The sequence below is a fragment of the Rhinopithecus roxellana genome, chromosome 17 (assembly GCF_007565055.1).
Source record: "Rhinopithecus roxellana isolate Shanxi Qingling chromosome 17, ASM756505v1, whole genome shotgun sequence".
NCBI lineage: Eukaryota > Metazoa > Chordata > Mammalia > Primates > Cercopithecidae > Rhinopithecus > Rhinopithecus roxellana.
In genome coordinates, this window is record NC_044565.1 from 70488848 (window position 1) to 70506209 (window position 17362).

A 17362-nucleotide genomic window follows, 5' to 3' on the forward strand; every position below is an offset into this window, starting at 1 on the left:
GTCCTCAGTCACCTCATTTACTGCATGTTTTTCCCTGTTGGAGTATTTCCCCCCTTCCACTCTCAATTTTTTGGGGAAAAGACACAATCTCCCTTCCCAGAGCCTTCCATGGTATTCACAAAAGCAGAAGCTGCCCCGGACTCAGTACCAGCAGCTGAAGAGGTCCAGGTGGTCTTGAGGACCTGAGCACTGGTCACCAAGTCCTTCCTCCAGGCTCAGGACACTGGTAGGGACATGAGAATCTCTCAGTTTCAAATGTACCCAGTTTTTGGCAACAAATAAACATAATGCCTCATATACTTACTTTTGTATAAGTTATCAAATTAAAAGATGAAAAGTAGATAAATGTAGCATGGAATATAAAATATAGCATGGGATTGATTGTTTTTTCTTGTTTTAGTCAAGGTATCCTGAGTCTTTTCTTAATTACTTCTTTTCACTGGTCAAATATACACAAAAGTTATCATTTTAACCATGTTTGAGCGCACAATTCAGTAGCATTAAGTACTTTACATTACTGTGCCACCATCACCACCATCCATTTCTAGAATGTTCTCTTTTTTTTTTTTTTTTTTTTTGAGACAGAGTCTTGCTCTGTTTGTTGCCCAGGCTAGAGGGCAGTGGCATGATCTCAGCTCACGGCAACCTTCGTCTCCCGGGTTCAAGCGATTCTTGTGCCTCAGCCTTCCAAGTAACTGGGATTACAGACACACACCACCACTAATTTTTGTATTTTGTATTTTTAGTAGAGACAAGATTTCACCACGTTAGCCAGGCTGGTCTCAAACTCCTGATCTCAAGTGATCCTCCTGCCTCAGCCTCTGTGCCCAGCCCCATTTCCAGAACTTTCTCATTCTTCTTCATCATCTTTCTTCCCTCTCTACTCCAGTGTTCTGAGACATTCTTGCCACCTGTTAAAGTCATTGTCAATAGAGTTATGTCCCCTTTTACCAGATGAACTGGGTATGGGGTTAGGAGAAAATGACTATGGGCAATTACTGTTTCTAGATTTTGAGCCTAGATAGAATGAGTACGTGATCATTTCTATACCAAGTTTTCAGGATCTGCAATATTTCTATACAAGGCAGTTGATGTTTCTGATGTTTGTTTTCAGTTGCAGACCCTGAAGAATTCTCCATTCCCATGCAACCCAAATAAATTAGGAGTGAATATGCCTTCTGAATCAGGTATGTGACCCTTGGCCATAAGCAGGAAAAGCCTGGTATCTTCTCTCTGAAGTGGCCAGCAGAGGCTCTAACCCTATTCCTCTTGTACCTGTTGGCCCTTCAAGTCCCCTCTTCCTTATCCTCAATCCCTGTGTGACAGATGAGTTCCCAATCATCTGTCATAATTCCATGGTGGCTTGCTTGGACGAGGGTAATCTCCAGGATCTTGCCTTCCTGTGGGTGGATGGTGTTGTGGGAACTCTGAGTTACAGCCACTCATGTGGCTTCTCTATTCTTGCAATGTAGCCCAATGGCAGCTCCGGACCTTTTTCCCCACAATGGCTGGTTTGTCTAATGACCCGGATGCTATGAATTCTCTTGAGTGGGCCTTCTTCCCTGGCTTTATCACATTGAGAGGCTGCATTACAGACCGTATTTAATAGATTTATGTTTGTACTATTCTGCCTTGACTGGGGTTTTCATTTAAGCATGCTATTCTTGCTGTTATATAGGGACTTCAGGTTGAAAAAGAAATTGATGCACTTTTAAGGAAATGTCATCTTTAGGTGGCTTACATGTAAATGATCCGTAACCTGACCAGGGAGTATGATCAGTGATTTCTAGGGAGACTTAATTGCTAAAAATGCCAGTGACTCCAGTGGGTCCAGGAGACTTCCTTGTATGGCATTTGCATACAGCTTGCATCTGGTGTGGATATGTGTTCACAGGCTTTGAATGCTATTCTCTGGTAATCTTCAAGCTAAAGTGATCCTTTTGGTAACCAGGTAGTTTTAATCTTAATGTCTTGTCCTCTCATTCATGGTGACCCAGAAATGCAGGGCTATGGCACAGAAGAAAGTGAGAGGCAGAATGGGGTCCAGGTGAGGGGAAAATGAGGGCCATGAGTGACCTTCCATGGGTCACCTGTTTGGACGGCTCAAGTCCAGTTAACAGTGTGGTTCCCAGAGAGGAGCAAGTGTCTTTCTGGCAGGATTCCTAGGGTTCCCAGGCACTGCGTGGTCTTTGGCATTCCACTTCCATGGCCAACAGACTGTACCTCCGCAGCTGTCCAGGGGCTGGGGGATGTGAGTCTCCTCTCCCATAAGGTATCCTTGGCCGACATCATGGGGAATGTAGATCTGACCTTCCTATATGGGTTCTTGTCTCCACAGTTCACTCTCTGAAGCCTTCTGATATTAAATTTGTGGCAGCCATTGGCAATCTGGAAGTTGTGAGTATTTGAAGTAGCTTGGGGCAAGAGACAGAGTTTGGTACTGATGATCCTCTGAATGGGGCTCCTGGTAATTGGGCAGAACGTTTCATTTTGGAAGAGTATATGTGAACTGGATAAATCCAGGAGGTTGAATCTTTATTTTTTACTTTATTTTATTCTATTTTATTTTTTTTTATTATTTTTTTGAGACAGAGTCTCACTCTGTCACCCAGGCTGGAGTGTAATGGCGTAACCTTGGCTGACCGCAACCTCTGTCTACCGGGTTCAAGTGATTCTCCTGCCTCAGCCTCCCGAGTAGCTGGGATTACAAGCATGCACCACCACGCCCAGCTAATTTTGTATTTTTAGTAGAGATGGGATTTCTCCATGTTGGTCAGGCTGGTCTTGAACTCCCAACCTCAGGTAATCTGCCCACCTTCACCTCCCAAAGTGCTGGGATTATAGGCATGAGCCACCGCCCCCAGCAGAATCTGTTTATTTTTTTACAATAAAAGGAATGCCTCTCTTTACATCAAGGTGAGGAAACTTTTGGAGTTTCCCATTAATAAATTAAATCCATTAATACATTAAATCAAAGATCATACAGAATATTAAAAATAATCTTTTAAATTTTTAAAGAAATTTTCTTACCTGCTTTGTAAATTTTAAAAAATACACCGATCTTTGTAAATAACTTTTTAAATTTTGTTTGCAATTGTGGTAAATACATAGAACACAAAATTTACCATCTGTAAGTGTATAGTTCACTAGTGTTAAATATATTCACGTTATTGTGCAACTGATCTCCAGAACTTTTTCATTTTGTGAAAGTGAAACACTCTGCCCATGAAATAACATCTCATTCTCCTCTTCTCAGAGCCCCCAGCAACTACCATTCTACTTTCCTTCTCTGTTTTGGCAGTTCTAGGTACCTCATATAAGTGAAACTGGCCAGGTGTGGTGGCTCATACCTGTAATCCCAGAGCTTTGGGAGGCTGAAGTGGGCAAATCACTTGAGGTCAGGAGTTTGGAACCAGCCTGGTCAACATGGTGAAACCCCATCTTTACTAAAAATACAAAAAAATTAGCCAGGCATGGTGGTGGGCACCTGTAATCCCAGCTACTCGGGAGGCTGAGCCAGGAGAATCGCTTGAATCCAGGAGGCAGAGGTTGCAGTGAGCCAAGATCATGCCATTGCACTCCAGCCTGGGCAACAAGAGCAAAACTCCATCTAAAAAAAAAAAAAAAAAAAAAAAAATGAAATCATATACTTATGTTTCATATAAGTGAAATCATACAGTATTTGTCTTTTTGTGACTGGCTTCACTTAGCATAATGTCCTCAGGGTTCATCCATATGCCAGATTTCCCTTCCTTTCTTAAGGATGAATGATGTTTCCATGTACATCTGTATCGGATTTCATGTATTCATTCATCTGTCAATGGACCCTTGGGCTGCTTCCACCTCTTGGCTATTGCAAACGATGCTGCTGTGAATTTGTGTGTACAAATATTTGTGCGAGTCCCTGCTTTCATTTCTTTTGGATATATACACCAAGACGTGGGATTGCTGGACCATACAGTAACTCTATTTTTTAAACTTTTTGAGAAATCACCATACTATTTTCCATAGTGACTGCACTATTTTGCATTCCCAGCAAGTGTGCACAAGGGTTCTAATTTCTCCACATCCTTACCAATGCCTATTTTCTGGGGTTAGTTGGTTGTGGTTGGTTGGTTTTTAATAGTAGGCATCCTAGTGGGTATGAGGTGATGTCTCATGGTGGTTTGGATTTGCATTTCCCTGATGATTAGTATGTTGAGCATCTTTTCATATGTTTGTTGTTAATAAATTCTAAGTGGTATATTTTATATGGTCAAATAAGGGAGAAAGAAAGAAATAGCAATAGACGAGAAAGGGACGAACAGAGAAAGAGGGATCTGGAGAGCAGAAGGTTGGAGAGCAGAGGAGAATGTCAACATTGCCCCACAGCCCCTCTCCTGGTCTTAGCAAAGTTCCACAGCCTTACTGCCCCCAATCTTGGCAGCCCCAGCTGGACAGAGCACTTCCTTATCAGTCTCCAACCTGCCCGGAGCCCTACTGCACCTCCCACGCCTGAACCAGGATACTCTCCTTGCTCCCCCAGAGTCCCCTTCCTCACTCCCCTTCCCATGATACCCTCCCAGCGTACTCCACTATCCCTGCAGCAGCCTGCACTCCCTGGAACCTCAGCCCTTTCCCCTTGTAGCTGCAAACCCCAGCCCACCACTCCATGCACAATGCCGATCCACTCAGTGTTCCCAGAGACCCTGGACCTGTCTTCCACCTTCCCTTCTTCTCAAATAACCAGTTGCTATCTCTCTGGAACTTGCCTTGCACTCCCTGCCTAGACAGTGCTGGCCTCACCACATTCATCAGTGCCACCTCTCCTTAAGCACTGAATAAAGCTGGCCAGACCCAGAACCTTTCCCTGATCACAGTTGTAAATGGGGGGAATGGGCATAGCAGGAAGAAGGGTGAGGAGATGATGGTGTGTAGAGGTGTAGACTGAACCTTAGGAAACCAACCATGGGCCCACTGGAAGCAGGCAGAGCTCCCCACCCGCATTCATTTTTATCGATGCTGGTGGTTTTTAAATTGCACTTGTGACTGTGGTGTTGGTCAGGGTGAGGGTGGAGGGTTACCCTTGATAAGAGAGGTGAAATCAGACATGGAAATAAGTGAGAAAAGAGGTTCCATGTACTAGATAGCAGGCTGACTTTGCTACACCTGTGTGTCTGCACACACTGATATTTACATCCCAGAGCCCCGGATATGGAACACACTTGCCACAGGACTCTCGGGTCCTTCTGCCCGGGGCAGGGAAATCTCCACCCAGCCCCGGTCTCTAACTTGAAGCCCATCAGCCGGTGCACCCCTTGGTCTCATCTCAGAAAGAGCTCTTTGTCCATGAATTATTCAGGGCTGGCAGTTCCTGCTGTCACTCTGCTCCCGCTTCTCGGGAGCACGGCTCCATCAGGATGATCTCCCAGCCCCAGAATCATTGTCTGTGCACTAACAGGTGCCTCCACCTTCAGGATAAAACCTGAAAGCATAATTCCTTGCAAGCCTTTTTCCTCTGTCTGTCCTGAGGGAGAGATGGCCATTGCGAACTTACCTGGGATGTGTATTTTAAAAGCTAAACCAGGGCAAAATAATGGAAGACAGTGAATTTAAAAAGACAAAAATCCATAGTGCTGACACCTCTGCCTTGAGTGCCTGGAGCATTCTGTAACTAAGGTATAAGCCCTTCTTTGGGACTACAAGTAGCACTTGCTTAGTTGCTATAGACCCCCTTTTCCTTGTAGAACTTCAAAAATCTGTTACGTAAATGTTTGTAGAAGTTCTGCAATAACACTTGTGACACATGTTCAATATAAGAAAAAACAAAACAGATGTATGCACAGTAGAAGACCCTGTTCACATCTTTAATTCCTCTACCTCAAACACACACTCGTGCACACACATATATACATTCTCATTCATTCTCCAATGTACAGCAATACGTAGGGAAACAGGGTATATATAAAACCTAAATCTGATCATACTGCAATATCCTATCTTGCCAAGGAGGTTACAATTCACTCTATCAAATTCCTTGAGGGTAGAGCCTGTGTCTTACTTAGCTTTGCAGCCCGAGGGTCACAGTAACTGCCATAAGGCAGGCATTCAGCAAACAAACAGTGTGAAGGGAAGGTGCTGGGAGTGGGCACAATGGGGACGTGGAGTTTGCTGGGTTAGCCGCAGCCTCACCTCTCTGTGGCTGCCCTCTGAGCCTTTCCCCCAACCCCCTCTCCTGGCCTCTTTCCTCTTATTCTCTCCTCTTTCCTCCCAACATCTCTCTTTACCACCCTCTCCTCCAATCAAGTTCATCTAGCGGGGAGGGGTGATCTATCAATTAATTACCAGAAACAAATTGATGGTCCTAAGTGATGCTTTGTCTTGAATTGAATCAGCTGCCAACATTGAAATCAGACTTCAAATAAATATTCACATTTCCAGCTCCTCTTGAAAAATGACTCTTGGAGGGGGGTGCCCCCTTTGCTTGGGCTCAGGCTGTCCAGTTTGCCACAGCCCCAGGAGGCCTGCTTCCCTCATTACCTAACCTGTCGGGTGTCTTTTTTAATAATCCCTGACTTCCATCTTAGTGTGATTTTTGTTTGTCTCCTTGGGAGATTTAGCTTCTCTGTCTTATTGAGGAGCAAAGGACGCTGTCTCCAATTGGTGAGATTTCCCGGTCAGCCTGCCCTGCCTGGAGAGCTGCAGAGACCTGACCCAGGTCTATAGGCGGGTGCTTGGTGTGGCTGGGTGGTCAGGACAGATGGACCATTTAGAGGGAAGTGGTGCAGGCTGGAGTAGGTGATGTGGTGTAGCTGTCTGTCTGTCACCACCACACCCAGAGATACTGTCTTCTAGGAATTTTGAGAGAGAAAATTCACATCAGAAACTGAAAGTAATACAACCAAGGAGAGCTAAGATTTGTGAGTGTTTTATATGTCCTGGGCACGATTCCAAGCTTTCTGGGAGCTTGCGAAAGGCCTTGATTCCCAGGCAAGTTACCACGGTCTCAAATCTCCTCCTAGACTTAGGAACTTCAGCAGAGAGCTCAAGTCCTGTGTTGCCCAGCATTTTACCAAGGGGGAAATTGGAAACTTATCTTGTTCATTCCAAACATATGGATTCAACATATATTTGTTGAATTCTTACAACATGCCCAGGCACTGTTCTAGGTCCAAGGATCATAGTCAAGTATAAAATGGACACATTCCTGCCTTCATGGCTCTTATGTCCGGTGAGGGGAGAGTTAAATAAACTCTAGATTTTGGAGGGTCATAATAAAATAATCCTTTGTTTCTATGAAGACAGTTAATGACTTTAGGGGGCATTGAAATCTAAGCGGAGGAAAACCTTTCACACCTTCTACCGCTCAAAGGTCTGACAAACATGCTGCAGAGGGAGCCAAGCATTTTTCCTCCCTGTAGAAGGAGCTTCCTCTTTCTCTGTAGGTTAGGGTCTCATTCTATGGCCTAGGCTGCAGTGCAATGGCGGCATCTTGGTTCACTGCAACCTCTGCCTCCCGGGTTCAAGCGATTCTCCTGCTTCAGCCTCCCGAGTAGCTGGGATTACAGGCGCATGCCACCACACCTGGCTAATTTTTGTATTTTTTAGTAGAGATGGGGTTTTGTCATATTGGCTAGGCTGGTCTTGAACTCCTGACCTCAAGTGATCCTCCTGCCCAAAGTGTTGGGATTACAGGCGTGAGCCATGGAGCCTGGGCTTGTAGGTTCCCTCTTATTGGCAGGAGGGGGAGTTCTGACTGGCAGCGTGGGGTCTAACTAGAAGAGGCTCTGCCACCTCCCTTGGCTGGGTGTTAACACTGGGTATCTTTTCCAGCCTCCAGACCCAGGGACGGGCGATCCGGAGAAGCAAGAATGGTAACTATCCTGAAAACACAGAACAGAAAGGAGCCCCAGAAAGGGAAATGCTCCCATCTAATCTTGCCTTATTGATGGGAAAGATTGAGGGCCAGGGAGGCTCAGTGCCTTGCTCAAGGTTACCCTCTGAGAAGGTGGTAGACAAGCTCCCAGAAGCCAGCATCCTGCCTCCTGGTCCAACCCTTCCTCTGCCTGAGAACCCCAGTGGGTCCTTGGGGTGAATGAGGAGAAGTGGGAAAGGCTAATAGAGGGAGTTCTTGTTTCTCCCCACAAGCTCTCCTCGCTCTGCACTTGGGGAACGGTGCAGGGTTGGGGCCAGGCTCAGTCTCATTCTACCCTGGGGTCTGCTTCCCCTTCCAGCTTCCGGCCAGATGAGAGCAGGTTGGAGGGCAGGGGAGGATCCAGAGAGCTGTTTTCCCCATTTTGGCTACTCCATGGCCACTTGAGGTGTGCCTTGAACCCCCAGGAGGATAATCCCAAAACCAGAGCAAGACTAGGCCAAAGACTGCTATGAAATAGACCACAACCAAGGGGAAGGGCTGTTGGCAGGTGACAAACACAGCCTGACACTCACATGCCTGCTTCTACCTGCAGGACTGAAGAAAGGCCACAGCAGGTGTGCATGGAAGTGATGACAGGTGAGTTCTGGTTTTCATGGCCAGATTTCAGAGTGCCTCTCTCCCTCCCAACAAGCAGCATCCTTTCTAATAAAGAGAATGGACTCCACCAGCCACTTTATCACTGGAGTCCAGGAGAAAGGAGAGGGTATTCTGAGAGGACAGATAAGGAAGCCAGGATATGAAAAGTCACATACCCTGAATGCGGGGCGGGGCGGGGGGGGGAGGTGTGAGAAATGTATCCAGGGTCTCTGGGCAAACAGAAGCCAGTGGGTATTGGGTTAAGATTGGGGAACCTAGGAGAGGGATTAGGGGCCAGCTGGAATGGGTATCTGGGCCAGAATCCTGAGGTTCCTGCCCACCCAGACCCAGGGCTAGACTTCATCCAGGGAAAATGCCCATAGTTCACTCCTCTCACCCAAGGAGAGGACCCAGCCGAATTTTCAGTCTATTTTATCCTGTAATATTTCCCATGCTTGTAAAATACAAGACTTCAGTTGGGTTTAGGCAAACGAAATGAAAAAAATAAAAGTCAACTATAATCACCTATCTAGAGATAATTATCATTAGCATTTTGGCCCTTTGATTTACATATGTGCATGTGAATATACTATCATAATTTAGTTTTTTAAAAATGTAATATCAGAGATTCCTTATGATTCTATTAAGTCATCCTGACGTTAAGTCCTTTAATGGCAGCTGGGTCAGCCTAGTGGGATGTTAGTCTCCTATGCTTGGTGCTCATAAATCAAGAATAAGGGAAACCACTTTGCCGTCCATGTTGGAGCGAGAAGACGTAGATTACAATGCAAGCGCTCTGCTGAGCGGATGCTCCCGGAGAGTAACGAACAACTGAGGCAGCTAGTGCCCTGTCAGTTCAGCCAGTGAATTGAAAGGAGGGGCCCATGAATTGTTAGGTTCCCTGGGAAGCACAGGGATGAACAGGATGCTGGCCCTACCTTCAGAACTCATGGTCCAGCAGGGAAGGTTGGGCTTGGCGGTTCAGCCCTCCCGGATCTGATTGACAGGTGAGAGGATGTTGGTGGCCAAAGCAGTAGGCAGGAGGATCCCCTTGGAGAGAATCAAAGGGTTCTGAAAGAGGAGGCCCACTACCAACTCCATGGCTATCACGGCTGTGCCTTGGCTTGGCCCTGTTTATCTTGAAGTGGTAGGAAAAAAGAAGCGGCATGTTTGGGCGGGTATCTGGGAAGACAGGATATAGTTTAGACCCTCAAGCCACAAATGCAGATGCTGCTTTGCCTAGTTTCTCAATTCGTCTCAAGGTTTCCTCCCAATTTGCCCTGCAGTAAGTCTGAGTGCTCCTCTCTAAGCAGAGCGGCTAGGAGTCCCAGCTGGTCAGAGGTCCTGCAGAAAGCAGGTGTGAGGGCAGATCTCGCTTCTGAAGCCCTCCAAGGCAGGCCTTACTCCAGCATACTCAGTGGGGAAGGAGGAAGGAGTGGAGACCACAGCTGCAAGCTCAGCTGGGTGGCTGAGCCAGCAGGAGGAGCAGGTCTTCCCAGAAGAAAGTGCTCTAGGGACATCCAGGCCTGTGCTGTGCAGTGTGGGTTGGGGCTGGCTCAGACTCAGCCCACCTGACCGTCAATCTCAGAACTTTAGAGGCCTCCTGACCTTTGAGATCTCCAAACGTAGCCATGCCCTCGCCCACCATGGCCATTTTGCAGGTAGGAAAGCCAAGTGTCAGGGAGGTAAATGGACTTTCCTGAGGCTATGTGCTCAGTAAGTGGCACGGTCCCTGTGAACCCAGGTGGTCCAACCCCACGGGCTGTGCCCTTTGTTCTCACCCTAGTGCTGCCAGGGAACTCGGAGGCAGCAAGGACAGACCAAGTACAGCAGACTTAAAACAAAATGACCAACAAATTTACAGATGCAAAGTCATGTTTGATCACAGAGCACTGACACAGGTACCTTTCTTTCAGAAAGCAATCTCTTTCAGACCTACCACCAAATATTTGTGTTTTGTCATTGATCCTTACAGACTATCTTCAGATGAGGGAGCAAGAGTACCCCTCACCCATGTACATGTTCATGCTGTCCCGATAAACCTGAACCCAGCTCAGAACTTTCCCCGCTTTCCCACCACAGGCGGAAATGGGTTTCTTTGTAAGCCAATCAGGGGTTAGAGAATGAAGTTCATTATTTTGGGTTAAGGATGGGGAAAACGGAATCACACACGAGTTAGGAGGCTGCCCAAGGTTGCAAAGTCGAGTGACCAGTCCCCTGACTTCCAGGCCAGTTCTCCCACCCGCACCCCGCCTGCTGCCTGGTCAGCCTCCTTCACAGGGAGCCCCTTTAATGCCACCTTCTGGATCCTGCTCCCATGAAGCCCTGAGGCGCTTCTGGATGGGGCAAAAAGAAAGGGGAGTCGGGTGGAGGAGTGGAGGCATCTCCCTTCCATGACACTCTCTCCCTGCTCTGCCCTCTTCCCTCTCAGGAGCAAGACACAACTTAACTGCTCCTGACAGCACTATTTTTAGCGGTCCTCTGGCTGTCAGCTCTGGGACGTGTTCTCTGCATGTTCCCTGGAGCTTTCCCACCCTGCTGTCACTCTCAGGAGGAGGGAGGGGGGCTGGAAGGCAGCCTGAGTCCCTGTCCCAGCATCACTTGCTCTAATGAGGCAGTAGCACATGACAGTGAAAAGCCTCGGTGTCCCAGAACTCTGGTTCAAACCCCAGCAACCTCAGTTAGCTGTGAGACCCTGGCCAGCTCGCTTGATTTTTCTGTCTCAGTTTCCCTTTCTCTAACTTGGAGATCATATTGCCATGTGTTTGTTACTGAGGATTAAGTGAGATAACGCATGTAAAGTGCTTAGCACTGGGCCTGGCCTAGCACTTTATAGATGTTCATTTTTAGCTCCTTCACTTCCGGAGGACTGTTCCAGAGGTACAGATAGCCTCACAGAGGCTACAGGGGTGGCCTCACAGCCCCAGGCAGGGTGTGAGGAAGGACCATACCTTGGAATAGGGGCAGCGACCCTGGTAGCTCACTGTAGAGAAAGAGGGTCAGTCTTTTTTTTTTTTTTTTAATTATTATTTTTGAAATGGAGTCTTGCTCTGTTGCCCAGGCTAGAGTGCAGTGGCACAAACACAGCTCACTGCAGTCTTGACCTCCTGGACTTGAGCGATCCTCCTGCCTCAGCTACGCAAGTGGCTATGACCACAGGTGAGCACCACCACACCAGGCTAATTTTTGTTTTCATAGAGACAGCGTTTTGCTATGTTGCCCTGACTGGTCTCAAACTCTAGGGCTCAAGTGATCCTCCTGCCTCAGCCTCCCAAGGTACTGAGATTATAGGCATGAGCCATCACTCCCGACAGTAGGTAGGTCAGTCTTTAGAGGTGACCTTCAGCTGGTGAAGGCCAGGGCCTCAAACCAGTTCTCTCTTTAGTCCTTTCAGACATCATCAGACATTTCAATCCTTCCATTCCAATGCCTGTGTGCTACACTGGAAAGACAGTTGTATCCCACGATGGTGCCGACGGTGCTGAGTAAGTTCCCTTTCTGTCTCTCTCTGGGGTATGTATTCCTACTGGTCTCAACATATAGGCGGGAAGATTTGGGGGGCTGGCAAAGTCAAAGAGGCTTAAAAATAGAAGTATTTAAGTCAAAGCCCAAATGCCCCCTCAAGCTGATTTCAGTCTGCCTGATGAACCTCATTTTGAAAAGCAGGTCAGTGCCCACTCTTCAGAAGCCAGGGGTGGGTCAAACTCAGAGACTGGCACCTGAGCTATGGCAAGGGGCAAGCTTCCAGCCCTTGACGAAATAACATTTAGCTGATTTTCCTCTCTGTTTCCCTCCCTCTGCACAGAGACTTGTGGTTTCAGGCTCAAGAACTGGTGAGAAACATGAAAGAGAACCTGGTAAGCATCCATCCAACTCTGGCATGGCTGGGCTACTTGGGTTTGCTGCAAGGCGGGCAGATCAAAGTGATAATGGCCCTGGTACCATTTTACCATGAACTCAGCAACTAGTGTGGCCTGGATTCTTTAAAAAACGTCTTTGCCATTCTCTGGTGGTCATTAAAGGAAAGGACCAATTCTTTTTCATTGTTAATTTTTATCCATCTCTTTATTTATTTATTTTGAGACTAGTTATGAGACTGGCTAATTTTTATATTTTTGATAGAGACGGGGTTTTGCTATGTTGCCCAGGCTGATCTCAAACTCCTGGACTCAAGCAATCTGCCTGCCTCGGCCTCCTAAAGTGCTGAGATTACAGGGTGAGTCATAATGCTCAGCCAAAAGGACCAATCCTGTTCAGAATGGTTTTCCATTCTGTGTAGCCTCTGTGACCATGTGGTCCTGCTGAAAGTCAACAGATGAACTAAACAACTTCTCCCAAAGGGAGGTGGTGGCTAGCTTCAGTTCCAGGTGAGACTGGTTTGAGTTTGAGTCTTGAATTCTCTACCTATTAACTGTATGATGTTGGGTAAGGCACTTACCTCCGTAAACCTCAGTTTTCCTGTTCATGAAATGGGATGATAAAAGAGCTGCAGTGTAGGGTTTTGGGAGCATTAAATGAGATATTGGATGTGCCTGGCGCAGACTCAATACATAATATAAAAGCCTGTAGCTTGCATTGTTATTGTAGTGGTGATTGCTGTTACTAATAATTACCATATTAATTTTAGTTCTGAGGGTGGAGGCCTCTGTCACAGACATGCTGAGAGCCTTGGTACCACTCTCCTAACAGTTCTTAAACTGTTTACTCAATAACCTGTGTAAGTTTGCAATAAGCATCCTTTGATCTTTTGCACTGCCCTTATGGGCAAGTATCAAACCAAGGCAAGCCTTGCTAGCAAACTGTATCTAAGCGCTGAGCCTGGACTGCTGGAACCAAGGGAAGCTGCTGTTTCAGCCAGCCGTGCATACATTAAAGAGTTCAGGAAGTGAAGTGAAGGTCATTGCAAGGCATATGAGGACAGGGACTAGGGCAGGAGCTACACCATAAAGTTTGTTTTCCCGAACAGGAGAATTCCAGAATTTCTGAAATAATCATTATTCTGTAAAATAGAGAAGAGATTCTGCGTCTAACCCTGTAATTTTCCAGATGTGGAAACGGAAGTTCCCAGAAGTAATGTGACCTGTGCAAGTTCACACAGCTACTTAGAGCCAAAACCTAAAGTGCCTGCTTCGTAGTCCAGTGTTCCTCAACTACACCGTGCTGCCTCTTAAAAAACCAGTTTGTTTCCTGGTTACACAAGAAATGCATGTTCATTACTGAAAAAATCAGAAAACACAGATAAGCAAAAAGTAAAACCATCCTTAATCCTAATAACCCAAAGATAATCATGGTCAATAACTTGGCGTATATTACCTTCCATATTTTTTCCTAGCATATATATCTTTATATATTTTATAAAACAGGGATGTTACTGGAGAAAGATCCTTTTTTTTTTTTTTTTTTTTAATGAGATCGAGTTTTGCTCTTGTTATCCAGGCTGGAGGGCAATGGTGCGATCTCGACTCACCGCAACTTCCGCTTCCCAGGTTCAAGCGATTGTTCTGCCTCAGCCTCCCGAGTAGCTGGGATTACAGGCATGTGCTACCATGCCCGGCTAATTTTGTATTTTTAGTAGAGACGGGGTTTCTCCATGTTGGTCAGGCTGGTCTCGAACTCCCAACCTCAGGTGATCCACCCACCTCGGCCTCCCAAAGTGCTGGGATTACAGGCATGAACCACTGCACCTAGCCAAAGATGCTTTTTATAACCTACTTTTCTCAATAGATTAGTTCCCATGATAATTACATTTTTCAGCATCATTTTAAAAGCTACATAGTGTTTCCTCTCATGAGTATTCCACAGTTTACACAGCAATCCCCTGTTTTGGACACTTGTGTTGTTTCCAGTTTTTCCTTCTTATGCATAAGGCTTCATCATTGTAGCTGAATCATTCACATATCCTTGTTTCCTTAAACTATCTTTGGGGAAATGAAATAATTAGATCAAAAGGTGTGTCTTTTAATTTAAAAAAAGTTTTGGATATATTTTATCAACCTAGAGCAGTTATACCACTTTAAACTCCTGCCGTATACTACTATCAAAAAAAAATTCCTACCTGGGTTTTTCAGGGATGGTTGTATGAAATGGAAAGACATGAAAACAAAGACATTATTTTGGTTCAAGGTCTTGCCACAATCTCCTTTTCATGCTGTTGCCCTTTTCTTCAGCAACTTGATTTTCAACTTGACTGGAAGCTCATCAATGTGTTCTTCAGTAATGCAAGCCAGTGTTACCTGTGCCCCTCTGCTCAACAGGTAAATGGCAGCCTTGGGGACTGAGGGATTGCAGATGCTGGGGATGGAGAGGGAGTGAACCAAACCTGCCTGATTACCTGATCCCCAGCTATCAGGGTGGGGCTAATGCCACCTGTTTTAGAACATGGATGGATGGATGGATGGGCAGAGAGACAGACAGTCAGATACTCAAAGAAACATGCTTGAACAGGCATTTTGTGAGTTTTATTGCTTTAATTTTTTTATTGTGATAAAATACACATAAAGACCATCTTAATCATTTTAAGTGTACAGTTTAGTGACATTAGATGATTCATAATGTTGTACATACTACATGCATTCATAACTGTCACAAGGAACAGGTGTTTTTTACTTACCATCTCTCATATCAGGAAAAGGAAGTAGAGGCATAGATAAGTTGAGTCAACAGTCATTCCGCAACTGAGAAAATTAGCGTTCTAGTTGGTTGAAAACTATCTTGCCTCTTAATTCTGATTTCATGTAAGTTCTGAATTTAAGAAATAAAGCAGGGTGCATACCATCCTCACTCCTTGGCCCATGAATTCTATTTGTAGTGGGAAGGCTGCTGTTTATTGAAGTAGACTGTATCTTCCAAGTGCCTTGGCTTTTCTAGAAACAGGACATGAAACATGTGGTCTCATTTATCATTTATGGAGGTGAATATCTATGACTTAAGTCTTTACTGAAGATCATTCAGATTAGGATCAGTTGAAAGTGTAAGGGGTGGTTTAGAAATCTAAGCTATGGTAAAATAAATGGCACCTGGACTCTTCTTCAGGATCCTGAAGCCTGGCTGCTACCATGCTGGCCCTGCCACTTATGGGATCAGCTTGTCCCCTTCGCCACCCTCCAGGCCAGGGCACAGGCATGGTGGAGCTTCTGGAAGTGGTGGTTTCTTTTCTGTGCCTCTCTCCTACAATAGATACTCTTGCCTTCCTTCAAGTGCCCCACACTTCCGCTGACTCCTGGCTCACCATCAAAACTCCCCTTCCTTTAGTAATGTCAAGCCTTGGGAGAATATTGATGGAAATCCACCTTCCTGACTAGCTCTCATTGGCCGATATTCCTGCAGCCTTTCTGGGTTTCCAGCATATAGATAATGAAGATTTATTGTTCCAGTTTACCCTCTATTTTCTCCAGTGCCAAGTGAAATTTACATGCCTCGTTTGTTCTCTGCACAGCCCCCCTTTTTGATCATTATGCATTACTTCATGAATGTATGCATTCATGCATTGACATGTTCAAGCATTTAGACATTGGTGCATTCTTCTGTATACTCATTAATTCAGGACATTAACTCATGCATTTATGCAGTCATGCACTGAAGTGTTCAAACATTTAGACATTGCTGCATTCTTCCATGTATTCACTAATGGAATCATTCATCCATAAGTTATATTCATGTATAAGTTCATTTTCTCATCTTACATGCAGACACACGCTATTGTATTTGTGATTAGTTCATGCTAGCATTTTTTAATGTATGAATCCATTTATGAATACTTAGACTCATTGATGATTTTCCATGTACTTTGTCTTGTGTTTAAACATTCCTACATAAATTCTTGCATGCTTTCATGTATTTATACCTTCAAGCATTCTCGAATACATGTTGTATTCTTGTGCACATGTATTCATCTACATATTATTTATTTGCATTTTTAGTTATGCAAGCAGTACACAAATATTTTCCTTCTTGAAACTAAAACATCAGTTAAAGCTAACATGCGTATCCTTTTGGCCACCTTCCTGATCCTCTCTCTCTTTTTCTTTGCAAACCTCTTACATATCTATAAATCCAAACATTATTTTGCATGCATGTATGTATGAGAGAGATTTAATATAAATAATGTTATATTGTGTGTACTACTGAAAACAATTTTTTTCACTAACCAAGTATTATTGAAATCTAGTCATGTTGATACATATAGAATGAGTTTATCTCTCTTACGTGAGTTTTTTGTTGTGTAATGTTACTACATTTTATTTCACCGTTTTCCTATGCTGATGGCAAGGTAGGCATTTCTAGTTTTTCACTATTATAAACAATGCTGCAATAAACAGTCTTGCTCATTTACTTGACTATGTGGAAGAGTTTTCCTAAATACAGTGATTTTTGTGGACTGAAGTACATTAGTGAGTCAAAAAATCAGTTTAAAGGATTGCAACCAACATTGTAAAAAAAAAAAAAAAGAGAGAATAAAATATTTGAGTTCATTGCATATAGTGAGGTAAGTATTGGTTCATGAGATTTTTGCATCATTTCTATGTGGATACTTGTACTGGACTGGGATGTGAAACGCATCTCACACTGTGGGTCAAGATAAAAACTATCTCAAGAGCCGGGCGTGGTGGTTCACGCCCGTAATCCCAGCACTTTTAGAAGCCGAGGCGGGTGGATCACAAGGTTAGGAGTTTAAGACCAGCCTGGCCAATATGGTGAAACCCTGTCTCTACTAAAAAATACAAAAATTAGCCGGGCGTGGTGGCAGGCGCCTGTAGTCTCAGCTACTTGGGAGGCTGAGGCAGGAGGATTGCTTGAACCCGGGAGGCAGAGGTGGCAGTGAGCCAAGATTGTGCTGCTGTACTCCAACCTGCGTGACAGAGACTCCATCTC

At 45.1% G+C, this 17362-nt stretch overlaps 1 protein-coding gene across 1 annotated transcript in view; it reads left to right on the top strand.

The window, feature by feature from the left end:
• LOC115894175 (phospholipase B1, membrane-associated-like) overlaps positions 1–17362 on the top strand; it is a 47071-nt gene that overhangs the window by 21294 nt on the left and 8415 nt on the right. The window contains exons 3-9 of the mRNA XM_030920523.1: positions 1115–1187; positions 2339–2397; positions 7813–7853; positions 8448–8491; positions 11877–11976; positions 12297–12348; positions 14659–14745. Of these exons, the coding sequence (XP_030776383.1) occupies positions 1115–1187; positions 2339–2397; positions 7813–7853; positions 8448–8491; positions 11877–11976; positions 12297–12348; positions 14659–14745 (456 nt within the window). The remainder of the gene's footprint in view (positions 1–1114; positions 1188–2338; positions 2398–7812; positions 7854–8447; positions 8492–11876; positions 11977–12296; positions 12349–14658; positions 14746–17362) is intronic.